At 32.1% G+C, this 24,555-nt stretch overlaps 1 protein-coding gene across 49 annotated transcripts in view; it reads right to left on the reverse strand.

Moving 5' to 3' along the window:
* Rims2 (regulating synaptic membrane exocytosis 2) overlaps positions 1-24,555 on the reverse strand; it is a 559,411-nt gene that overhangs the window by 55,893 nt on the left and 478,963 nt on the right. For 37 of the 49 annotated variants that reach the window (XM_005316267.4, XM_005316266.4, XM_078016822.1 and 34 more), the window contains one exon: positions 19,522-19,763. The exons of the other annotated variants lie outside the window; for them this stretch is intronic. In XM_005316267.4, coding sequence (XP_005316324.2) covers positions 19,522-19,763 — 242 coding nt within the window. The remainder of the gene's footprint in view (positions 1-19,521; positions 19,764-24,555) is intronic. 49 annotated transcript variants of the gene reach the window in all.

Here is a 24,555-nt window from a genome sequence, read left to right on the forward strand (position 1 = left end):
CTAACTAGGGTGAGATGATATTAGGGTGAGATGTCTTTTGAAAGACAAAAAATAAATAAAATTTAATTTACATAAGAGTAATTACAGTTAAGGAAGACTGAAGAATTTATGGACATGGACAAGGCAGTGGAAGAGCAACTGTAAAAGGCAAATATTTTTAACTTCTAAGATTAAACTCATTAGCAATATTTGTATACAACTGCTTCTTCTTTCCTTTAAGAATATAATGAAATGCATATTTTTTAAGGAATGTGTAATTTTAAAGTATGTTTATTGTAGGAAACCTGGAAAATAGTGAAAAATCTAGAACAAACCTTCATATTCTCACTGCCTGAATGAAGAATACTACCTTTGATATGTTTACTACCAATAATCACAAGAAGGAAAATTTAATCACACCCTATAATTTTATATCCTGTTTTTAAAACTTAATATATTGTGAGCCATTTCCCATAAATAGACAGCAAACTCTCATTAGATACCATCACCTGAAATGCCTACAGCAAGGTTAATTATTTCACATTCCTCATATTGGCACACATTATATCTAACTTACACGATAGATACTGTGTGACTCACTTGCAGGAAATTATAATCTTATTTGTATTTAGCTATCTAGGATCTTCTATAATATCTGGAACATAATGAACACTAGATATGCTTATTATTTACTCTCTGTGAATTGAAATACATAGCCATTAAAATTAAGCTACTCATTAAAAATAGATGAACTTCATATATATATATATATATATATATATATATACACACACACACACACACCTTCTCTAAAAAAATAGTTTCACTACTCATAAACAATATTACTCAGCATTAAAAGAGAATAAAATTGTGGCATTTGCAGGTAAGTGGATGGAGTTGGAGAATATTATGCTAAGTGAAGTAAACCAATCCCCCAAAACTAAAGGCCAAATGTTTTTTCTGATTAGTGATTACTGATCTATGATGAGGGTGGGAAGAAGAGATTGGGCAAAGGGGAGGGTAGAAATGGGATATGAGGGTAAGAAAGATAATGGAATAACATAGACATCAGTACCCTAGGTACATGTATGATTGTACGAATGGTGAGTCTCTACCCAGTGTACAGAGACTTGAAATGTTGTGCTCCATTTGTGTATGATGAATTGAAATGCATTCTGCTGTCCTGTATAGCTAAGTACAACAAATAAATAAATTAAATATAATAAAAAAATGCTCATGGTGGAGGAAATGAAATGGTAGGGGGATGCTAATAGAAAATTTCCATATTAACAATAATAAGAAAGCAGCTTATTTATTTATAACAGGACAGCATATAGGATAATGTATTCTGATTCATATATATATTATATATTTCATATACATATAATTTATACATATAGTTTAAAATGTCACATTTTGTGTAGAATTCTTCTAAAAACATTTTGCAATTATGTGAAATTATATCCTTTATCACATTATGAATTTTTCAAAAGGACTGTGAAGATATTTTTATTAAAATATATGAAGAGTGGATCAATTTTCCCAAAGGGTTATCTTAATTCTTGATTTTGTTTACATTCTTTTTAAAAAATGTCTAAAATAAAATTTTTATCAATTAAAAAAATCTTTCCTAACAAATGTGGTCCCCAAACTGAAATCTCCTTGCAGCAACTTTCATTATCAACCAGTAAAAGAACTGTCCTGCTGAACAGACTGTTAGGCTACATTCCCTCCTATAAATATTATCATTTGTGATAATTCTTAGATCTCTTTTATTTGCAACCCAACCAATTCCCTAAACTCTGGACTGCCTCCTACTTTTCTCCACAGAAATTTTAAAAAATCATTATTTCCAAGATGGAAGTGGTATTTCTCTTCTCATATGTGTTCCCTATTTCTAGTCTCTATTTTGATGAAGCCTTTCACCATTACTATGGATGGCACTGTCTCCCCCAAGTTAATATACTGAAGCCCAAACCCCCAATGTGATAGTATTTTGAGATGGGCCTTTGGGAGGTAATAAGGTTTACATGACTAGGGTAGGGTCTCATTAGTGCCATAAAAAGAGACAACAGAACTTGCTTCCATTTTTTTCCTCAGCCATATGAGAATTCAGTTATATGATACAGGAACAGCCCCTCTCATCCAGAACCAAATTTGCTGGCACTTTGATTTTGGACTTTCTAGCCTTAGAACTGTGAGAAATAAATTACTACTGTCTGGCATTCATTTTATGGCAGTTCAAGAAAACAAAGACAATCATCAAATTTATCGAATAAATATCAAATATGTAACCTTTTCTAGACTCCCCCTCACATTTACTCATCACTTCTAACGTCTGTTATCAAACCAATTTAGATTTCTGGTTTTTTTTTTTTTTTTTTTTTTTTTAAAGAGAGAGTGAGAGAGGAGAGAGAGATTTTTTTTTTTAATATTTATTTTTTAGTTCTCGGTGGACACAACATCTTTGTTGGTATGTGGTGCTGAGGATCGAACCCGGGCCGCACGCATGCCAGGCGAGCGCGCTACCGCTTGAGCCACATCCCCAGCCCAGATTTCTGGTTTTGTATCATACTACAACTATATAAAATGTTACTACTGGGGGAGGGGTGGGTACATGAGATTCTGTATTAGTTTTACAACTTTTCTGTGAGTCCAAATATTATTTCAGAGTACAAAAGTTTATTAAAGTTTATTCTGTAATTGGGTGAGGTGGTGCATGCCTGTAATCCCAATAATTCAGCAGGCTGAGGCAGGAGTATCACAAGTTGGAGGCTAGCCTCAGCAACTCAGAGAGGGCCTAAGCAATTTAGTAAGATGCCATCTCAATATATAAAATAAAAAGGACTGGCGATGTGGCTCAGTGGTAGAGCATCTCAGGGTTCAATTCTCAGTAACCACTGCCAGAAATTCTTCTCTTGTTGCCATCTTCAGTAATGAGAATTTCTGATACTTATTTCAGACAACCAAGACAGATATATTTTATTAAAGCGAGTTGGCAGGTCTTTAGATGCCCTTCAGTAGATGCATAGATAAAAAAATGTGGCATATAAATACAGGAATATTACTCAGCAATAAAAGAGAATAAAATCATGGCATTTGCAGATAAATGGATAGAGTTAGAGAAGATAATGCTAAGTAAAGTTAACCAATCCCAAAAAACCAAATGCTGAATGGTTTCTCTGATATAAGGAGGCTGATTCATAGTGGGGTAGGGAGAGAGAGCATGGGAGGAACAGATGAACTCTAGATAGGGCAGAGGGGTTGGAGGGGAAGGGAAGGGACGTGGGATTAGAAATGATGGTGGAATGTGATGGTCATTATTATCCAAAGTACATGTATGAGGACACAAATTGATGTGAACATACTTTGTATACAACCAGAGATATGAAAAATTGTGCTCTATGTGTAATAAGAATTGTAATGCATTCCACTGTCATATATAAATAAAAAAATAATTTAAAAAAGAGTTGGCAGGTCTTACTCATAATATCTAAAGAATACAAGATACCTAAAATATGATTATATTTTATTATCTTGATCAAAAATCATTTAAAATAATTAAAAATATACATAAAGGTATGACAAAAACCTTCAGCTAAACAAAATGAATTTCATACTTACAAATAAAACTTTAAGAAATACATAATGTGTGGCTTTTAATGTTGAAAGCAAAAGGTTTTAGTTTAAGTAGATACAGATCTAAATAAAAACAGTAACATTTCCATACTGGATCTGAATGTAATAATAGAATAAAAGACTGCAGCTTTGAAATGTTTCAGTTTCACCTACAGACTTATTATCTAAGCCTATTTTAACTGCAATGATATTTCACTAGCAGCAGGAAACTATCTGCCTGTCACATTACTGTGTTCCTTGAGGTTCATTCTCAAAAAACAGAATAGTCTAACATCATTATATTGTTCATATTATAAGCACTGAATTGAAATTCTTACAGTAGGAATTAACACAAAACAACAACCCAAAGAACAGAGTGCCTACATTAAAGTGTTAAGAATATTTATCCCCTAAATTTGTATTTAGCAAAGTTTGACTCATGTGAATGTATGAAAAAAAAGGCAAGACCCATACAATAACTTTTGTAGATTACCTTTTCTCTAAAGGCAAACATTGGGCTTCTCTAAGAGATACTAGATTAAAATCACATAACTTGAGACTTGAGACTAGTGCTTGGATTCCATTTCTGAGTCTTCAGTACATTCTTTCTAATTCTTTTCTTTATTTTTTTTTAATTTTCCTGTGGAAATAGGCTCTTTCCTCTATTTTTCTTCAGGATATATTTTCCTTTGAACTATACCTCTTTCTGGACTTTGGAAAATGGAGCAGATTGCTGGAATTTACTCTAGGATTATGGCCTTTTCAGGGATAGAACATGGAGATGGAATATCAAATATTAATACAGAGAAGGAAAATAATCTGGCTTTATATAATATTACCTTTCTGGACTGCAAACCTGCAATCTATGAGTAGATATAGCCTAAAAGAACTGGGTGTAGTTGGTTGATAGCATTAACACGGAAACCATAGGCTTGACTGTTAACATGAAGGGTCTAAAAGTTCTGAGAATGAGGTAATGTGGTTTCAGCTCTTTAGATAAAGGAAGCTACCAACGGTTTCCAACTATTTCTGTATACTCTACCTTGCCCACCCCCCCACCACCTGGTAATGGTAGAAGTCTGATACGTGAGAGGAAAGAGTAGTAGAACTATCATAATTAAGAGGATATTTAGGGAAAAGACAATAAATTTATATTGAATCTTTCAAGTTTATAAATCATTTGGAGTTTTAATGACAAATTTCTTTAAATTCTATGTATATTTCCATAGCCAATGGGTCTAATTTAGTAGTATATTGTTTACTATTTGCATTAGTGTCTTTTATAAGGTTTTTGGGGTTTGGGCCTACAGATACTACTGATCCAGTCAAACCTAGAAAAGATGAATGGCTTTTGTCCCTTTGGAAACAACCTATATATTATTCGGGCATGTTAACTGATTGATTCTTCACTATTTGACAGCTTTGAAGGGTTGCAGACTTCTCAGATACCTAAAAATTTATACATAATCCACTAGTACCAAGAAGAAAAATATAAAAGTTTAATGAATCATTTTTGTTTACTATGAAATGTAATTAATTACTGGATTACATAAGATTTTATGCTTTATTCCTTAAGGGATAGTGAATTGAAATTAGGTTTCTGGTGTGAAATGAAAATATAACTGTAGATTTGAGCACATTTTAATTTACTCATATGAAATTATGCTTTACAGAAATCAGGGTTAACAATGAAATATTTCATAACCCACTGTTCAGAACAGATGCTAGGTAATAGTATTGGCACACCCCAAATAATATAAGTTTTTAAAAAAGGCATTTCAGGGGCTGGGGTTGTGGCTCAGTGGTAGAGCGCTTGCCTAGTGGGTGCAAGACCCTGGGTTCGATCCTCAGCACCACATAAAAATAAGTAAATCAAAAAGGTATTGTGCACAACTAAAAGAAATAGGTATTTTTTTTTAAAAAAAATCATTTCAAAGACCATGAATTTTCTACTTTTTTCCTGCTGAATTATAACCTCTTGCTAGAATCTGACTCCTTACCATGTCAGATTTGTAGATATATATTGAAAGGTTTCCAAAACAGCACTTTTCAAAGGAGGCAGATGAGTCTCAACTGACTTGTTCTTTATTACTTCTAAAGATCAATCTTTGATTTACTAAAATTTACTTTACTAGGAAACACATCACTTTATCTTAATTTCTTACTACATATTTTAGTATTAACCAAAGTAAAATAAATATGTTCAATAAAAGCTGCTGATACCACTGAAAACTTCTTTGATCTACTTGGAAATAGTTCTGAACCTTGATCTTAAAAGAGAAATTACACAGGCTTAGGTCTACAGTCAGCAAAAGCTTTTATCTTTATACTACCAGAAACAATATTTACAACCAATTAAGTATGAAATATCCTTTATGCTATCCAATAAAAGCAGTGTTTTGGATATTATGAAGGAGGTAAAATAATTACAATAAACGATGTTTTTCCTACTAGTTTTTAATCTAGCTTGGCAACAAGTAATTTTAATTACATGAAAAAGGTTTTCACGTGAAGTTGAGTGTAGAATCTGTAAAAGCTTAAACAGAATACAAAGTCTTTACTCTTTAGAAGCATATAACTCAATTTAGTATAAGTATTCTGAGTATAGACATGATGACTTTGAGAAAACACAGGGCCTCAGAAATAATAATGTATGCCTAAATTTAATACAGAGAAGGAAAATAATCTGGCTTTATATAATATCACCTTTTTGGACTGCAAACATTGAGCTTATCTAAGAGATACTATATTAAAATCACATAACTTGAGACTTGAGACTAGTGCTTGGATTCCATTTATGGAAATGGAGATCACAATGAGAAATCACTTTATATCTATGTCATAGCATTGTTACCCTGTTTGTCTCTGGCTATACAGATAACTTGCTTTTTAAAAAAATCACTTGTTTTAATTTTTTAAATTTGATGTCGAATAAATGATATACTTAAAAATATTTACTCTTAAATGGACAAAAATTAAGAATTATCTCAGTGAATTAAGAACTCAATTTAAAATAAGAAATGCTATATTAATTAATTGATGATCTTTGACAAAGTATATAAGTAAATATTATCCTGATCCATTCCCAGCACAATAGCATGAAGATCTCTGCACACCTGCTCCCTGGTGAAACCAGTGAAAATTCTAAAAAAGCAACCATTTAAGAAATTCTTAGAATAAATTTAATAAGAGATGTGCAAAATTTGTACTCTGAAAACTATAAAACATTGTTAAAGAAAAATAAAGAAGATCTAAATAAATGGAAAACACCCCATACTTATGTTAGAAGACTTAGCAATACTGTTATAATAATATTATTACTCCCCAAAGTGATCTACAGATTCAATGCAACCCCCATCAGAACTCCTGCTAAGTTATTTGTAGAAAATTTCAAGTTGATTCTAAAATTCATACAGAATTACAAGGACAACAGAGCTGTCAAAATATTTCTAACAAAGGAGAACTAAGTAGAATGATTCACACTTTATCATTTAAAACTTATTAGGAATAAAATTAATGAAGATTGTTACTGGCATAAAGACATATATATATTAGTCAATCAAGTATGATTGGAAGTCCAAAATTAAACCCACTCATCTAAGATCAACTGATTTTTGGCAAACATGCCAAGATCAATGGGAAAGGAATAGTCCTTTTTGACAAATGGTACTGCTACAACATATAGCCACATGAAAATAAATTAAATCCAACCCTTATTTAGTATCATATTCAAAAATTAATTCAAAATGGATCAAAGTTCTAAATATATGACCTAAAAATATGCAAATGGTAGAAAAAAGCTTATAGTAAATCTTCATAATATTGGATTTGGCAAAGGATTCTTCAAGTAACAAAAACCATAGATATAAATATGACTTCATCAAAAAAAAACCTTTTTTCTTCAGAGAACCCCATCAAGAAAGTGAGAAGACAATCCAAAGATTAGGAAAATGACTTGCAAATTATATATCTGACAGGGGACTTGTATCCTGAATATACAAAGAACTCACAAAAAGTTCAATAAACAGATGTAATCTACTAATTAAAAAGTGGGCAAAACATCTAAACAAACACTTATTCCAAAGAAGATATATAAATGACTAATAAGCCCATGAAAAGAGGCTTCACATCATTAGTCATCAGGAAAATGGAAATGGAGATCACAATGAGAAATCACTTTATATCTACTGGGATGGCTAGAATCAAATAGAACAAATGTTGGTAAGGACTTGGATAAATTTGAACCTTCATATACTGATGTGAATGTAAAATGGTACAAACACTTTGGAAACAGTGTGGCAGTTCCTCAAATTATTGAACATGTATTTACAATATCATCTCACAATTGCTTTCATGGGTATATGCCCCAAGAAATAAAAACATACACATGTACACAAACACTTGTACATGACAATTCATACTAGCATGGTTCACAATAGCCAAAGGTGGAAAAATCCAAGTGTTTATTAATGAATAAATGAGTAAACAAAATGTGGAAGAATCTTACAATGGAATATTTTTAGAAATAAAATGAATGAAGTATCAAAACATATTATGATCTGAATGAATCTTGATAATATTATGTAAGTAAAAGAAACCACTTCTGGATGACTACATATTTATGACTGCATTCATAAAAAAGCCTGAATAGGAAAATCTATGACACAGTGAATAGGTTAGTGGTTGCTTAGGGGTAGAGGAAGAGAAATGGGTAAGGTATGGGAATTAGGTAAAGTATACAGAGTTTCATTTTGAAGTTATGAAATATTCTAAATTTGGGGAGATCATTACACATATCATATATTTGAATATATTAAAAACTTGGATTGTACACTTTAAATGTAAATGGTATAGTATATAAATTAAATCTCAATAAAGCTTTTAAAATCAACATATTTTCTAAATATGACAATTTTTTAAAACTATCATTATTTCAATTAAAGTATAGTGATGTTGAATCCAAGCCTTTGTCACAATCAACATGGCTTCTCAGCTATGCAGGCTTGTAGCCAGCCCCTAATCCCAGGGGAGAAGTGCCCATGGAGTGGTGGACATGGTGGGCTGGAGTGTGGGTGACACTACCCTGCCCAATGAGCAGTGAGTAAACCAAAGTGAGGGGAGACCCATATGGAGACTTTAGGAAAGTTCAGATTCAAGGGTTAACTAATAGTGTTGATACATTCCAAGACCTGTTTAGCATAAATTTGGACCATTAGTATTGACCCAAGAGCTACATGGGTTTTATAGACTAGCACATTCAAGTGGCAACCTATTATTGGGTCCCCCCTTGCCCCTGTGGGAGCTCTGTCTTTTTTCTTCTTACGTGAATAAATCCTACTTCTTTTACTATTGCCTTCCTTTATTGATAAGAACGAGGAAAGAAGAAATTGGTGGTAAGCTGTTAGGGTCTACTGCGACATGTGGAGAGCATTGTCCACCATCAAGAGCTTCAACGTACCACTCTCTGGCTTTGCTGGCTGTCACAAAAATACATGCAAATAAATTAAATAAAAATATCACTAAATAATAATAGGAGTGGGATTTAAAGTTCCTACAACAACGCTACATTAAAATATTTCCCCCTCAGGGTGAAAATTATAACTTGCAAACAAAATATCCCCCAAATAATAAAATATGTAGAATGTTTCCACAAGGAAAAAAATTCCCAAATGGGTATAGCATAAAAGCAAAAACCTACCATTAGAAACAGATTAAAGATAAAAATATTTTGCCATCCTCATATTGCATCAAACATTTGCCTTGAAGTAGGCATTAATTTTAAGTGGCATAAAATGCATCATTAACTTTTTAAGGAGAAAAAAATAAACATTCGCTCAGAAAAACTACAATACTGATACAGAAAGAATTACATTAGAAAAATGTTGCTCAAAGATTAGTGCATAAAAATAAAAATATTTTCAGTTGTAATTAGGTACATTTAAAAATAAGGTACTATTATTTTCATAAAATCCTGGGTTATACTTTTTTCTCTATGGTTTTAATGCAGTTATAATAACATTCTCTAAAATAAAATTGCTTTTAAGAGAAAAACTGATTGTGATAATTATAAAATTAGTAAAAATTTTCTATTACCCTTGGACATATATTTTCCCCAAATTTTACATTAATGACAGTACCTTAAACAGACTCAGAGTCAGTTTGATTAGGCTTGGTATATAACTACAGCAGAAAGAATTGAATGCTTGAACTAATGGTGTTCTGGTTCTACCTACTTAAGTCATTTGGTCATGGTATTCCTGAATGTGAGACACTCTGATTCTCTCAATGACCTTTCAATGATAACAAGCAATAACTTAGAATCCTGAATTAATTAGCAAAAGATTTTTGTCTACCTATTTTACACTATCTTTTCTAAAAACAAATGCTGTCATTTAAACTTGAGGATCTTCAATGTTTTCTAAAGGGCTATGAATTGAAAATTTGATCCTTAGTACTATTGAGAAGTGATGGAACCTTTAAGAGATGGGGCCTACTGGAAGGAAGTAGGGGTGCGTTCTTGCAAGAGATATTGGGACCCTGGCCCCTCTTCTTCCTCTCTCTTTTTTCCTGGTCACCATGAGGTGAACATGCCTCCTCCACACATTTCTGCCATGATGTACTATGCTGCCATAGAACTAGAGCAACAGGGCCAAGTGACCATGGTCTAAAACCATAAGCCAAAGAAAACCTTCCCTCCTTTTAGGCTTATTATGCCAGATATTTTACCACAGTGATATAGCTGAGTAACAACAAGGACATTTATCTATTTTCCAAAATATTGTAAGGAATATTAATTCCAAGATACATTTCACAAATACAAATGGATTATTTGATTAAAGTTAAGAAAAAGCTACTCATTTTTATCTATTTTTTGGAGAGTCATAAAAGCATCAAAACATAACAAAGGACTTTAAGAAGTCCTGAAATTAAAAAAGATAGATTAAAATTGTTTAACCTATATAGTATTCTATACTTATTTGGCCATGAAACTCTATTTTCCAGCATTACACCCAGAGGCATCCAAAGACCTATTGTTTTGTAAGACACACTTTGGGAAATGCTGTCTTAGGTTAAAAAAAAAAGTTTTCTATTTTTATGACGCCTTGTATTGTCCATTTTTACTTAGAACCATATGTAAATGAGAAGAGTGAGAATGTTACAGGAAAAAAGCCATCATAGATCAGGCTTCTGGTTACTTTTGCCCTTGTTCTTGTCACTTGGTTAATACATTTAAAACATTTCTTTCTCATGTCTTTGAAAATATTGATATTTGGAAGTACATCATAGATAGGCAAAAGACCCAATGCCATATTAATACATTAAATAGTTCAATGACCTTAAAAAGCAATGAATCATAAATTAAAGTTTATGCTTCAAAGAACTACAGATGATACAGTACAAATTAAAACTTAATTTTGCCTTCTTATTTAAAACATGACTTAACATAATGCAGTTCTAGTGTTTGGAAGGGAAAATATTGCTGCTTCTCCTTCCTTTTTGAAGAAAGCAGCAAGTCATATTGATCCATTTTCTATAGTAGCAGATAATGAATGCAATATTATTTCCAAACATATTTTAAGTCACTCCTTCAATTAATTTGATGTATCTGATCAGGGTCTATGTTATTGAAGGAAATGTTACTGAAAGAAATGAAAGAAGACCTGAATCCATGCAAAAACAAAGCTTCATACTAAACAGTAAAAATCAATATTACAAACACACTAACTCACCCGAAATTAGTAGAAACTTTAATACAATTTTAACTTTATAGTTAACCAAGAAAAGAAAATATGAGAGATTAGCTAAAAGAATTTTGAAGATGAATAATGAGGGTAATGTTGCCCTAAACAGTTAACAAAATGAATTATAAAGTCATAACTAGTTATTAAAACACTGTGGTATTGTTTTAACTTAATGTGGATGGAACACAATTGAAAAACCAGAAATAGCAAAAATAAAGGCAATGAATGCATACCAACGATGGAATTTTAGATCAATAAACAAAGTTTGAAATATCAAATGTATTACCGAGATCCAACTAATTATTCATCTGGAAAAATTAAGACCCCTATTTTTCACTATCTACAAAAGAAATTTCAGATGCATCCAAAAATCATAAACATTTCAGGTATATATGAGCACACATTTTAAAAATTTGTTTGTAATTTCAGAGAGGAAATGGCTTTACTGAATATAACATAGAACCAGGAAACTAAGCAAAAACTATGAAGTAGTATTTCCCATGAAAAGAGAAATAAAAATGGTTAATTAAATAAGTATAGGAAGATATGATAAAGACTAGGAGCTTGACTAGGAGCAGAGCTTACAAACTTAGTGGTACACCCAAACTAGAGTTTCACTGTGGAAATCTTTTAAAGCCATTTGTCTTAATCTTACCAATAAGTAAAAAATGCTTTCAATAAGTGATTTATGAATACTGAATAAAATGAAAAAGAAAACTTGTACCAAATTGGCAAAGAAACAAAACTTGTGATTTAGGAAAGGATTAAAATACCAAAAAATTAAGTCAGGAATGGTGGCACATGCCTGTAATCCCAACAACTTGGGAGGCTGAGTCAGGAGGATTACAAATTCAAAGCCAGCCTCAGCAAAAGTGAGACACTATGCAACTCAGTGAGACCCTGTCTCTAAACAAAATACATAATAGGGTTAGGGATGTGGCACAGTGGTCAAGTGTCCCTGAGTTCAATCCCCAGTACCCCCCCAACCAAAAAAAAACCATAAAAATTCACCAGCAAATTAATAATTTGATTAAGGTTATAGCCTTTGCATTTGAGAAGGGATGATGCAAGATAATTTGCATTTGTGGACGTAAAGGTACAGTTCCTTAACAATAATTTTAAGAGTTCTATTTATTATTTATATGAACAATAACAATAAACACTACAATGTAAGAGGATAAATAAGAAAAATTTGTAAAAAGGGTCTCAAAACCTGGATGACCACAGGAAAGGTGACCTGCCTACTAAAGTATCTCTATTGGACTGATATTTGCTCAAGAAATAAACTTCTTGTATATTAAGTTTTCAGAGTTTGTCTAGATGGCATTACATTAGGTAATAAGCAAAGAAGTTGTAAGGTCTGTTTCCAAATTCAGTTTTTTATATTCAGTTTTAGTGATATCATAGCTGAAAAGAAAACTTCACAAACACCATAGGCCATATAAAGCATAAACTTAGGGTAAGGCTCATTGTTAATAATAATAGATGTAATCCATATTTTATTAATATCCTTGATAACGTAGAATTTTGGGGTGAACTACTTGTCAGATAAGAGTGTCCCTGAATGTCTTTATTAGGAGCTGATAAAGACTAGGAGCTTGACTAGGAGCAGAACTTACAAACTTAGTGGTACACACAATCTACAGTTTCATTGTGGAAATCTTTTAAAGCCATTTGTCCATTTTCGGATTGTAGTTTAGTTAAAGTTAGCAAATATTTCCAGGAAAGCATGAAACACATTACCATCTGATAACCAGGCTAACTGAGAATATCACAGTAAAATTGTATGTTAAATATTCATAAAACCTAATTTCATTTTTTGTTTTTTGGATTAAAAAATAAAAGTAAATTCTATAATTTCGTTCCATCTCCCAGGGAACTGAATCATTCAACCTCATTAAGTAAATGTTAGAGTTACTAGATATTATAAGAAGTATTACATGACCTTATAAATTATAACAAGCTAAAAAGAGCACAGATCCCTACATGACCACAAGTCACAACACATGAGCTTCACTTAAGTTTTGGATCAAAAGCATTCTCACCAATCCAGTTGTTCCCATGAGTACTTCATCTTTCATGGTTTTTTAAAAATGAAACTTTTCTTTGATCCCATCTCCACCAAATTATAGTCCTATTTTCAAATTTCTTTTTTATAAAAATTCCTAGAGTTGTCTTTACCTGGACTGTCCAATACAGTAGACACTTTTGCCTATATAAATTAATTAAAAATGTAAAAAAACTAAAATCCAGTTACCTAATTACACTAGTCATATTTTGAATGCTCAATAGTACAAGTAACTAGTGCTACCATATTATATTGGACAGAGAAGATGTAGAACATTGCTATCTTTGCTGGAAGTTCTACAATTATAGTCTAAACTATAACAGAAAAATTAGGAGTGAAGTCTTCAAATCCAGACTGTATGGGGCTGAAACTCAATGTTTACCCTTGTCATGAGCTGGGTATATTTGGAGAGGTTATTCCTCATCTTCCTGCTTTGAAATGAGGATAATAGTAACTAATTCCTGCTTCATAACATTGTTGTATGTTTATATGTAAATAATTTGTGTCACATATAATGTGCTTTCAACAGTCCCTAGGACATATGACGTGCCCAATAAGTGTAAAGTGCTATTGTTTTTGTTCTCACAGACTGACTTCTCACTTCATTTTCTTTAACTTGCTCCTGTTGGAGCTTGGCTGCCACTGCAAGGTTTGTCCAGTTTTACCAAATTCCTCCATCTTGCCAAATCTAATGGAATAGTCACTGTTTTCATCTTATTCAATCTTTCAGGATTGTTCAGCAGTTGATTCTGTCCTGTTCCTTAAAATATTTTCTTCATTTGGCTTCTAAGAAACCATATTCTATTTTTGGTTGTTGTTTCCTCTAGTGGTTTCTCTCTCTTATGTCTTTGATAGATTCTCTTTCTCCTCCTAACCTATAAATGTTGGACTGTCCCAGGACTCAGCCTTTAGTTTTCTTTTTGGTTCAATTTGTTCTAAATAATTTTATCCAGTTTCATAGTTTTAAAAACTACCCAGTGATTATGCCAAAACTGCATCCTTAGCCTTCACCAACTGGACTCTAAATTCATCCACTCAACTAATCATAAAACAATTACATTTAGATGTCTTTTAAGCACTTCAAAAAATCAACATACCTGAAAAATGTTGATTTCCTGATTCCCCACAAAGGCTGAATCGGCTATTGCTATTTTAAGTTTATCAAGTGATTTTAAGTTTCAAAGCACTTTCTTATATATTTCAACTATTATCTTTATAAAAACCCTGTAGGACAGCAAGGATTGATTCTGTCAGATGGACGCAATCTGATTCAGATACATTGGACAGGTTTTTAAAAGTTATAGTTAATATAATATGTAACCCACAATAAAATAGAATACAAGTCTCCTTATCTCTTTACACTTTCTGTTAGATTATGATGCCTATCAAGTCATATTTAACTCTTTAGAAATGATGATTTTTAAATTTGAATTTCTAACAGACAAAGAACACAACATAGTGTAGCAGAAAAGAGGTGACTTAGCCACTGTGTATGATGGCCAACACAGCTTTATAAATGGTTTCTCTACTGCCAGTTATTGTTTACATATGATTACTGTGATACCATCCAGAACCATTTCACTCTTCTTCAGGAAGATCCCATTTTGCTGAGTTTTCATGTCTTCAGGCAATTTACTATGCCTTGTCTGATCTTGAAATCCACGGTGGTGCAGTGGTGTTAATTTTTACAATACCATCTCAAAATTGAAAAATATAATTCATTAAATAATGCTTTAACTTAATAACATGAAGACCTCCATGCAGAAGTGAGAAGTCAATAGAATAATATCTTTGAAAGTGAAAACATATTAGCTGAAAATATACATGATATTTCTCAGTTTGGGGAAAGTTATTCAATGCTTCTTACATATTCATGACTAAATAAAAAAAGCCAACATTATAAATCTATTTCATTATTTTAGATAAGTACTTTAGATTATTTAATTTCTAAACTATTTAACAAGATTATTAAATAGTTGAATTTGAAAATTCCAGATTTGAATATTGTTGGAGCTTGTGTTTACATTGTTTCATAAGCCAAAAAATTTTAAAAAACTTTACTTGAAACATATATACATAACCATATAAATACAGAATTTAGAAATCTACTGAAAGTTTGAAGTTGAGTTATTGTAGAAAACATCTATTGGTTATTCTAAGTATTTAAAATGAGAGATAATCTGAATTCTATTGTCAATTAGTCAAAGCTATTAGTTGAGTATGTAGGAATCACTGCAAATTTTAAGAAAAATTAAAATTTTAACCAGTATGATATCATTGAATAATAATGAAGACAACAAAGGGGACTTATTTTGTTTTGCAATATAAGGGAAGGAGCTGTAGAGCAAGGAACTAGATTACATTTCTTAATTCTGCCAATATCAATATTTTTGAAGTTAAAAACCTGTAACAACTCAGCCATGCAAACCAAATGAGTGTTATTACACAGAATCTCAGTGTATAATCAAAAGATCCATAATTCTATAATAAAAATACTAGCAAAGAAATATACACGGGATATGTGAAAGCTGTGCAGACATGAAACTGGGCATTGAGAAATATTGGTCGTTCTCTTCTTCAATTCTTTGACATTCTCAGCTTCTCTGACACTATCCTCTCACACACAGTTTCTCTCTTTTCTTTCTAGTCATACTTTTTGGTGTTCTTCCTAGGATCCTCTTCCTATACCCAGCTCAAAAATGCCAGTATTTCATAGGGTCTTGTCTTAATCTAATGATTTTTCATCTGTGGTATTATTCTTAGACAATTTCAGCCATATTCATGGTTTTAAGTGATCATCCTAACTTTGTAAGTCTCAGGTTTATCTCCTGGTTCTCTGAATCAAATTGGTCTCTCTTCCTTTTTATCAACCTAATCTTTCTCTTATTCTTTCAATATCCATTAATGGCACTACCATCTACCCAGTCATGCAAGAAACATGGGAGACATCTTCTGTTTTCTCCTCACATACAACCAGTCGCTAAGTTGGGTGACTACTAATTGTGCTCTTTAAAAATATTCACTGATTTTAGTTTTCCAATATATTCTGTATTATAAATGGTTAATTATAAATGGTTTTTCAATGATTTGTAAATTTTCCTGGGTGTGTTTTTTCCTATGTGATATATTACATAGGAACTGAAAAAATGTAAGACTTTTTTTTTTTTTTTCCACTAATGGAGACTGGACCGAAGACCTTGTGCATACTATACAAAGTCCTTATCACTTAACTATCTTCCCAGTCCCAAGATAACAGTTTTTTTTATGACTAAATTCATCTCTAGTGAAAAAAATCCTGAATCCATCATCCACATCACCATTTTTAGTACAACCGACTTAGTTCAGGATCTTACATCTTATTTGAATTACTGCACTGCTTTGCTAATCATTCTAAAATGTTCTTTACCAGATGTGAACTTAAATTTGCGTCTTTATTGTAGTCCCACTAGAATATAATTTCTAAGAGGAAAATTATCTCTGTTTTCTCCAGGATTCTCCCTGATATGACACATGCCAAATATTTTTTACCAAAATAAATAATAAACTGGCCTACAAACTACAAATATGATGATATCAATCCTTTATTGAAAACCTTTCAAAATGTCTATCACCTATAAATGTGACCTGTGGACTCTCAATTGATCTGGTTCCTGATCAGCCTCATCTCTAGCCACTCAATATTTTATGTTAAAATTACACATAACCACTTATCATTCATGTATATATTTACACCTTGATTATTAAAGCATTTATTTGCAAGATCTTTCTAATTGTCTTTTACCTAGTTAATAGTCACTCTAGTCACTGAGATGATTACTCTGATTGGGTACCATATCCAGGAATTCATTTCTGGAATTCTAGGTTGGATCAATTGGTCTGTGTCTGAGCATACAAGGCACCTTCTTTGTAATTTTATTTTATCACTGATATATTAGTTGGAAGAAATCTGTCTAAAAACCTGTCTCCTATTAGATTGTATGTAACTTTGCTTATAAATGATTTAATGTTTAATTATCAACACCCATTTGAAAAAAGACATTGCTTTAACTCACAAATTTCTTAATTGCTATCTTATCTTTATTCTTGATGTGTCTGGAACAAAGTAAGTGCTCAATATTTATCTAAAAACTAACAAATGGAATTAAATAGCTGGTCTAATGCCACATCTCTCTAACTTGTAGTTTTAAATATAAAAAAATTAAATTAAGTATATTTTGAACTAATACATAAAACATAAAACTTGTACATATAAATGGGATATCATGTAATGTTTCAATACATGTATGCATTGTGTCATGTTTGAGTTGAGTTAAACACATCTCTCTTCAAACATGTACCATTTCTTTTTTTAAAATATATTTTTAGTTGTTGACAGACCTTTATTTATTTATTTATTTATTTATATGCAGTGCTGAGAATTAAACCTAGGGCCTCAAATGTGCTAGGCAAGCGCTCTACCACTGAGCCACAACCCCAGCCCCCAACATGTACCATTTCTTTATGGTTTAAACTGTAAAAACCCTTTCAAATATATTTTTGAATGTATAGGACATTATGGTTATCTATAGTCATCCTACTGTTTAATAGTACACCAGAACTTCTTGTTCCTATATAACTGTAACTTAGCACTTATTGATCAACTTTTCTCCATCCCTTCCTCCTCCATAATTTATAATCCTAATAATGTTCATTTTAGGTTCCTATTTTTTAAATTTCATAGACTTTACTTTTTCAAGGTAAATGCTGCTTTCAAACTGTAAAGGAAGTGAGTTTGTCTGCACTAAAATAAAGCATTAGATATAAAGATGTTGACAAATTTTAAAGAGGAAAATGCAATAAAGTTCTAACCACTAGAGAAGTATAAAAACACTCCTCAATTTCAAAAGAACAGATGTCATATTAGCACAGTATAGTGAATTATGTATAAATATTAGCAGATTAAAAATCATATAAATGTGATCTATATGTCCACTGTCCAAAAATGAAACTTCTATTTCTATGTTAAAATGAGAAATAACATTTTAAAACACCAAATGAAAAATTACCATAACAAAATCACATTAAACATAGCAACTTATAACCAGAACATAAGGAATACCATCAAATAAATATTTCAATATAGTATTTTTATATAGTTTTCAGAATCACCATTACAGTTTGTAAAACCAAGATTAGCTGAGTCTAAGAATTAATGTAACCATAAATTATTTTGTGGTGTAGACTTTTTACTTATTTTTGTGTACAAAAACACTAGTATTCAAACATAAATTAGATTTAATCCAGTTGCCTATAATTTATTTTGCTATAAAAGAAACACCATATTACATGCTTTTGTTTGTTAAGTAGAAGATACACTATTATTTTCAAGATACCAGGGATTTAATGTTTAATTATCAACACCCATTTGTAAAAAGACATTGCTTTGACTCACAAATTTCTTAATTGCTAACAGTGGCTTTTCTGAGTAGGAGTGTTGTATATAATTTATTTTTGCAGATGTGATTTAGAAGCTGAATTTCAAAGCAGCAAAGCTTTGAATATCTTCACTGTCAGCAGAAAATCCCCCCCTCCCCTGCTGCTGGAGAATACTGCCGCTTGAAGTTTAAACAGGGAAATAAAAACTGCTGTGAGAAAATTGATACTACTGGTAAATGTTGCTTACAAACTGTAAAGGAAGTTAGTTTGTCAGCACTAAAAGAACTGTATTATTCACACAAATTACGAGGCATCATCTTCATGGCAACTTGCTGGGAATGAAAATTAATTTGGCTGGTTCCAACTTGAGGAACCTAAAGGAAAGCAAATATCCCTGAGATCAGAATATCATACAGAGGATCATCAGTAGGCTCTGGGAGTACCACAGCTTAACTCCTCCCTGAGGAGGAAAGACACACATTCCAAGAACAGTGGCCAAGCTTCACTTGGAAGCAAGTTTATTGATCACTGCAAAAAAAAAATCATGGTTATGTTTTCAGAAATGTTTACTAGTTTTAAATGTTCCTTTCCTCCTGGAACATGTCATCATCCTCACAGTACTGCAATAAAATGAGTAACAGAAAAATATATTTAATGACAACTCAAATAATAAGTCAAAAGTAACATAAAAATTCCTACCCGTTTGGCTGAGTTGAGAAGCACTGCGACTTTTCCGAGAGAGACCAACAATAGCTACCATTTTGGCCCCAATGCTAGAGCGTCGCTTCTTGCCACTGGTGCCCAACGCGCCCACTGCAGTGTCAGACTGGCTGCCATCATTCTTCTCCAGTGAGCACATGTCTCCACTGATGCTGGTGCTTTTGGTCATGTTCTTCCCTGATATGCCCATTTGTCTGCTTTGCATTTTGGATGTAAAGACACTGTCAGCCGATGGATCATTAAAAGTGAGGACAAGAGTAAAAGGGAAAAGACAGAAGAGGCATTTTAGATGAAACATCTGGAATTTAATTAAATTTTATCATCTATGGAACATAATTTTAGGATTTAAAATTTTTTCAATACCTTGCTTTTCAATGTGATTTACTATTCAGGACCCATAAGGCAACTATGCAAAATCAGACTTAGGATTTAGCATTAGGATTAGGATTGGCATGTGAGCTTGTTTGATGATCTATTGCAAGACTAATACTGCAAATGGGAGTAATGAAAGAAAAGTCTCTGGATTTTTCTCACAATTCCTGGGGTGTGGTAGGAAAGGGTTGGAAATGGGAAGTGAATCTGGAAGCAGATTATTTAGCTGGCTTCATAAATACTTCATAAGTATGTGAAGGAAGTGGTCTGTTTTGAAGGAATAGGAAACTCATCATCAATATTTGACTCAGTCTCTGCTTTAATTTTATTCTGATAACAGGAGTGTTTAACACATAAAGCATTTAAAGCACAAGAATTAGAAAACTGATCTACTGAGTTGAACTCTTATTCCTTTTTTTCATTTTTTTCATTTGTTTTAATTGAACTCTTATTCTTAATTCAATATCTTGGTCTATCAGAAAAAAAAATTTAAAGGCTATAACCAGTCTTTTAAAGGTGGGGAAGATCCATCACAATTTTTTTTTTAAATACAGTATCATGTACCATACTTTCACTCATATTACTTTTGAAAAATTAGGCAGCCAGATATGGTGGCATATGCCTGTAATCCCAACAACTCAGGAGGCTGAGGAAGGAGGATCACAATTTCAAGGCCAGATCCAGCAATTCAGCAAGACCCTAAACAACTTAGCAAGACCTGGATTGAAATAAAAAATAAAGGACTTGGGATGGCTTAGTGGTTATGTACCTCTGGGATCAATCTCCAGTCCCCCCCCCCCCAATAAGGCATACATAGACAGAAAGAGTGCAAAAGAAAAGAAGAGTGTGTTTCTATAATGCATAAAATTAATAATTTTCAAGCTTGTTTGATTTTTGTTGTTGTTCTTTAATGAAACAGCAACAGAGTAAAATATATTTTTGGAGGTAAATAGACAAGATCTATTAGTCTGAGCTTTAAAGCTACTTAACTAACTTAGTTTAGATGAAATATTTATTCCACTTTAAGCCCTAGGTTCCTCATTTCTAAAATGGGAATATTTTATTTTTTCTTTTTGTTTTAAAAAACAGCATGTCTGAAATAAAAGTTAATAAATGGAGATTATTATCAGGGCCTGTGGACAATTGATAAAATAAGGCTAAATCCCTTCAACATTTATGATATAAATATTTAATAGAATATTTAGTAGGAATAATACTAATAACTATAAATTTAAAAACTTTGGAGATTAAATTTCTAAAGTAGTTTTAACATGGCCTGCACTACATAGTGGACAGGAGGCGGCACTGAGAGTCAGGAGCTAGATTTGATCTTTGGTTTTATTAACTAACCATGTGACCTTAGGGGGAATTGTTTCTCCTTTCTGGGACTTAGTTTCCTCATTCAATAAGTGAGAAAATATAAGCAAGGCACTATGCAGAATGCCAGGTACATAATAAGAGCTACAAAAATTTTGTTCTTTCTTCTCAGTATTATCGCCATCATCATCCCTTCAGCACCCATTAAACATATAGAACTGCAACATCTTTAAGGTCTCCTTTAATGATGAAATTCCTTGTTCCCCAAATATCTCTTATTCCATGGATTTGGGGCAACAAATACAAAGATGCAATGTATGATTTTCATGATATGCTACCATTAAAAAAGGCATGAAATAGTGTGGAAGTGTCGAAGTTTAATTGAGACTAAGGTTTAGTCAGGTTAACCTAGTGCTCCAGTTTTATACCAATTTTCATCAAAAACATACTTTTCTAAGAACCCCCAACCTGTTACTTATAAAGGAGGCCAAAGATAAACTCCTTATTGTACTAATGATTTTTGCATTTTAATTTTCATGGCTTGATATAAAAGTATACAGAACTTCAGGAAAATCAAATAAGAAAAATGCTAACTGAAATTGATAAATGATTTATAGATAAATAGATAAACATTTTAATAACAATTTGGTTTTATAGATGTGCACTTCTCTTCAACCCAACTACTTTTATTGTGCACTATTACTAAGGGGGTTATTAGAGGTTTTGTACAATGAATCTACTTTTCATTTCTTGGAAACATCACAAAGGGTAGTTTATGAACTGTTATTATCGAGTGAGGAGTTCTTAGGGGAGAGATTGAGTCTAGGAAATCACTACTGGTTTCCTTTTCTTTACTTACTTGATAGCATCTAAAACTACAAGCAGAAAGTATTGCAAGTCAGCAAAGGTACTAACCAAAATTTTAGTTTTGGGACTCTTAATTTGTGTAATGCTTTGTAGTAAAGAATTTAAAAATATGGGCAACTTTTGGGAATGTTCAATATGGTTAGGAAAGCACAGTTCCATTCTGAAAGAGAGGATTGGTAGGGGTCTTGTAAAATGCTGAATTTCAGTACCACTGGTGGAGCTCTCAGTAATAAATTTTTGAAGTAAAACTTGACAATATGTATCAAAATTTTTTTAAATGTCTGAATTTTAACTCAGCAATTCTACTTTTAGAGTTTGTCATAAGGGAAAACTTAGCTGTGTGTTTAGATTTAGCTACAATGATATTTATTGCACAATTGATTACAATGCAAAAACAAAACAAGAAATTTAAACAAGGGGGAAACCCATAAAGGTCCAAGTGAAGAGGGGTTTAAATAAATTATGATCATCAATAAAATAGAATGTCAAGTCAAGTGTGGCATGTTTTCTCCTCATATATGGAACCTAGAGACAAAAAGAAGTAAACAAAATAAACAAAAACAGAGTGGATTAGAAAGAAGACCAATAGACCGGAGAATGATAATCAGGGGGGATGGGGAATGAGATTAATCAAATTGTTGTGTACAAACATGTCACTATGATTTCCACTATTATGTATGGTCATAATGCACTAATAAAATAAAATTAAAATTAAAAGCACATAAAGTAGAATGCACTTTAGAAAATGCAGATATAAAAAGCATTTATTGACATAAAAAGATATTCATAATGAGAGAGGGAAAGCAGATATCTGTAGTTTAGTTTTGGCTACCCTACATACCAAACATGGATTCCCCTTACTACTAGAGGACACAGGCAATTTTAAACTCTGGAGGCTTTCCAGAGGCATAAATAGAAACCAAAATTCACTAAACCAGAAATAAAGAAACACTTCTTGCTAAACTAAATAGCTGAGTAAACCTGGATTCAGGACATGATTCATCAATCCCCTACACACGAAGGGAAAAAGGGAACATGGAGAAAAATAATATTATATGTTCAGAATGGGAATAGGCGAAAAATATAAAATGTAACCATTGTGATACAATTAGTTTGACTATTTTCTAGGTATATTTTAAAAAAATGTTCATTTCTTTTTCTAAAAAGTTTTGGCAAATAAGAAATTATACTAAGAGAAACAAATGAAAAAAATAAGCAAAGACCAACATCACTTTTTTTTATTACATGAATTAAATTATTCAAACCATGAAGTTCATTCCATAGGCTAAAGATACACTATGGCTCTCTAATAGATTGCTACACAATAATAATGTGTTGTAAGATACATTATGGCTAATCCTAACAGATTACTGCATAATAATATTGTGCTGTAGTATTACTGATATATGATGCTCAGTTCCAGAAGGAGACAATGCTTCTACATTTCTAAATATTGTTTTATGCACGGTCTTTAAATTTTTTGACTTTAGAAAAATAATAAAGCCCTCATACATTTTGTAATATAAAAGTAAGATATGTAAAATTACCAATGCAAATGATGAACAGTATGACAAAATTACAGTTCTTGAAAAAAAATCATGTTTTGAGAAAAAAATTTTAAAAAGGCAAAAACTAGTATTGTCAATCAGTAGAAGAAAAGTAATGAACAGCTAAAAGGGAAGTGAAATATATGTAAATATTCTTCAAAGACATAAATAGCATATTAGGGTTTACTAGAACAACATGTGATTGAATAAAGTTTTTAGCTTTTCAGGCCAAAAGTATTAATTGATGGATTTGAATGAATAGAATTAAGTGGCTTGGCTCTTAAAATTCCGAATTTGTAAGACAATGGGAATAAAATATGTTGTCATACCAAAACAAATATTTCATTATCTTGGGAACTGGGAAAGAGGTTAGGAAAAGAAAATAAGGAATTACAAACTGAAATACTTCAGAATTTGGTGGGTAACAACATAAGGCGGCCCAGCAGCTTATATGATGGGGTATGAGAACTGCCCCATGGAAACAGAAAAAAAAATGAAGAGGGAGTAGACAGTTAATTCTAGGAATGCACCTATAATATTGTGGGTTGGGAAAAGATGCTGGAGAGGTCTTGTAGAGCTCAGAAGTAAGAAGACAATAGCAATAATGATAGAATAGGAACAAATCTAGGAGGCTTGGCTGAGTTCCCAAACATGGTACCCTGAAAAGCTTATTTTCTTTTCCTTCCTGGATATTGTTTTATCCTGGAGGTGGTGCCAGGAGCTAACCTACTAAGACTAGAATTCATTCTTGACTGCACTTGTTGGCAGTCATTGGACAGATGGCTTCTTGAGTTCTGGCATATTCCATGCATGAAAAGAACAAAAACAAAGAATTCTACTCCTGTCTAAAGTTCCCTTATTAATAAGCTTCTCTGTATTAAATACTATTCTTTCCAAAAATGCAAAATTT

The sequence above is a fragment of the Ictidomys tridecemlineatus genome, chromosome 7 (assembly GCF_052094955.1).
Source record: "Ictidomys tridecemlineatus isolate mIctTri1 chromosome 7, mIctTri1.hap1, whole genome shotgun sequence".
NCBI lineage: Eukaryota > Metazoa > Chordata > Mammalia > Rodentia > Sciuridae > Ictidomys > Ictidomys tridecemlineatus.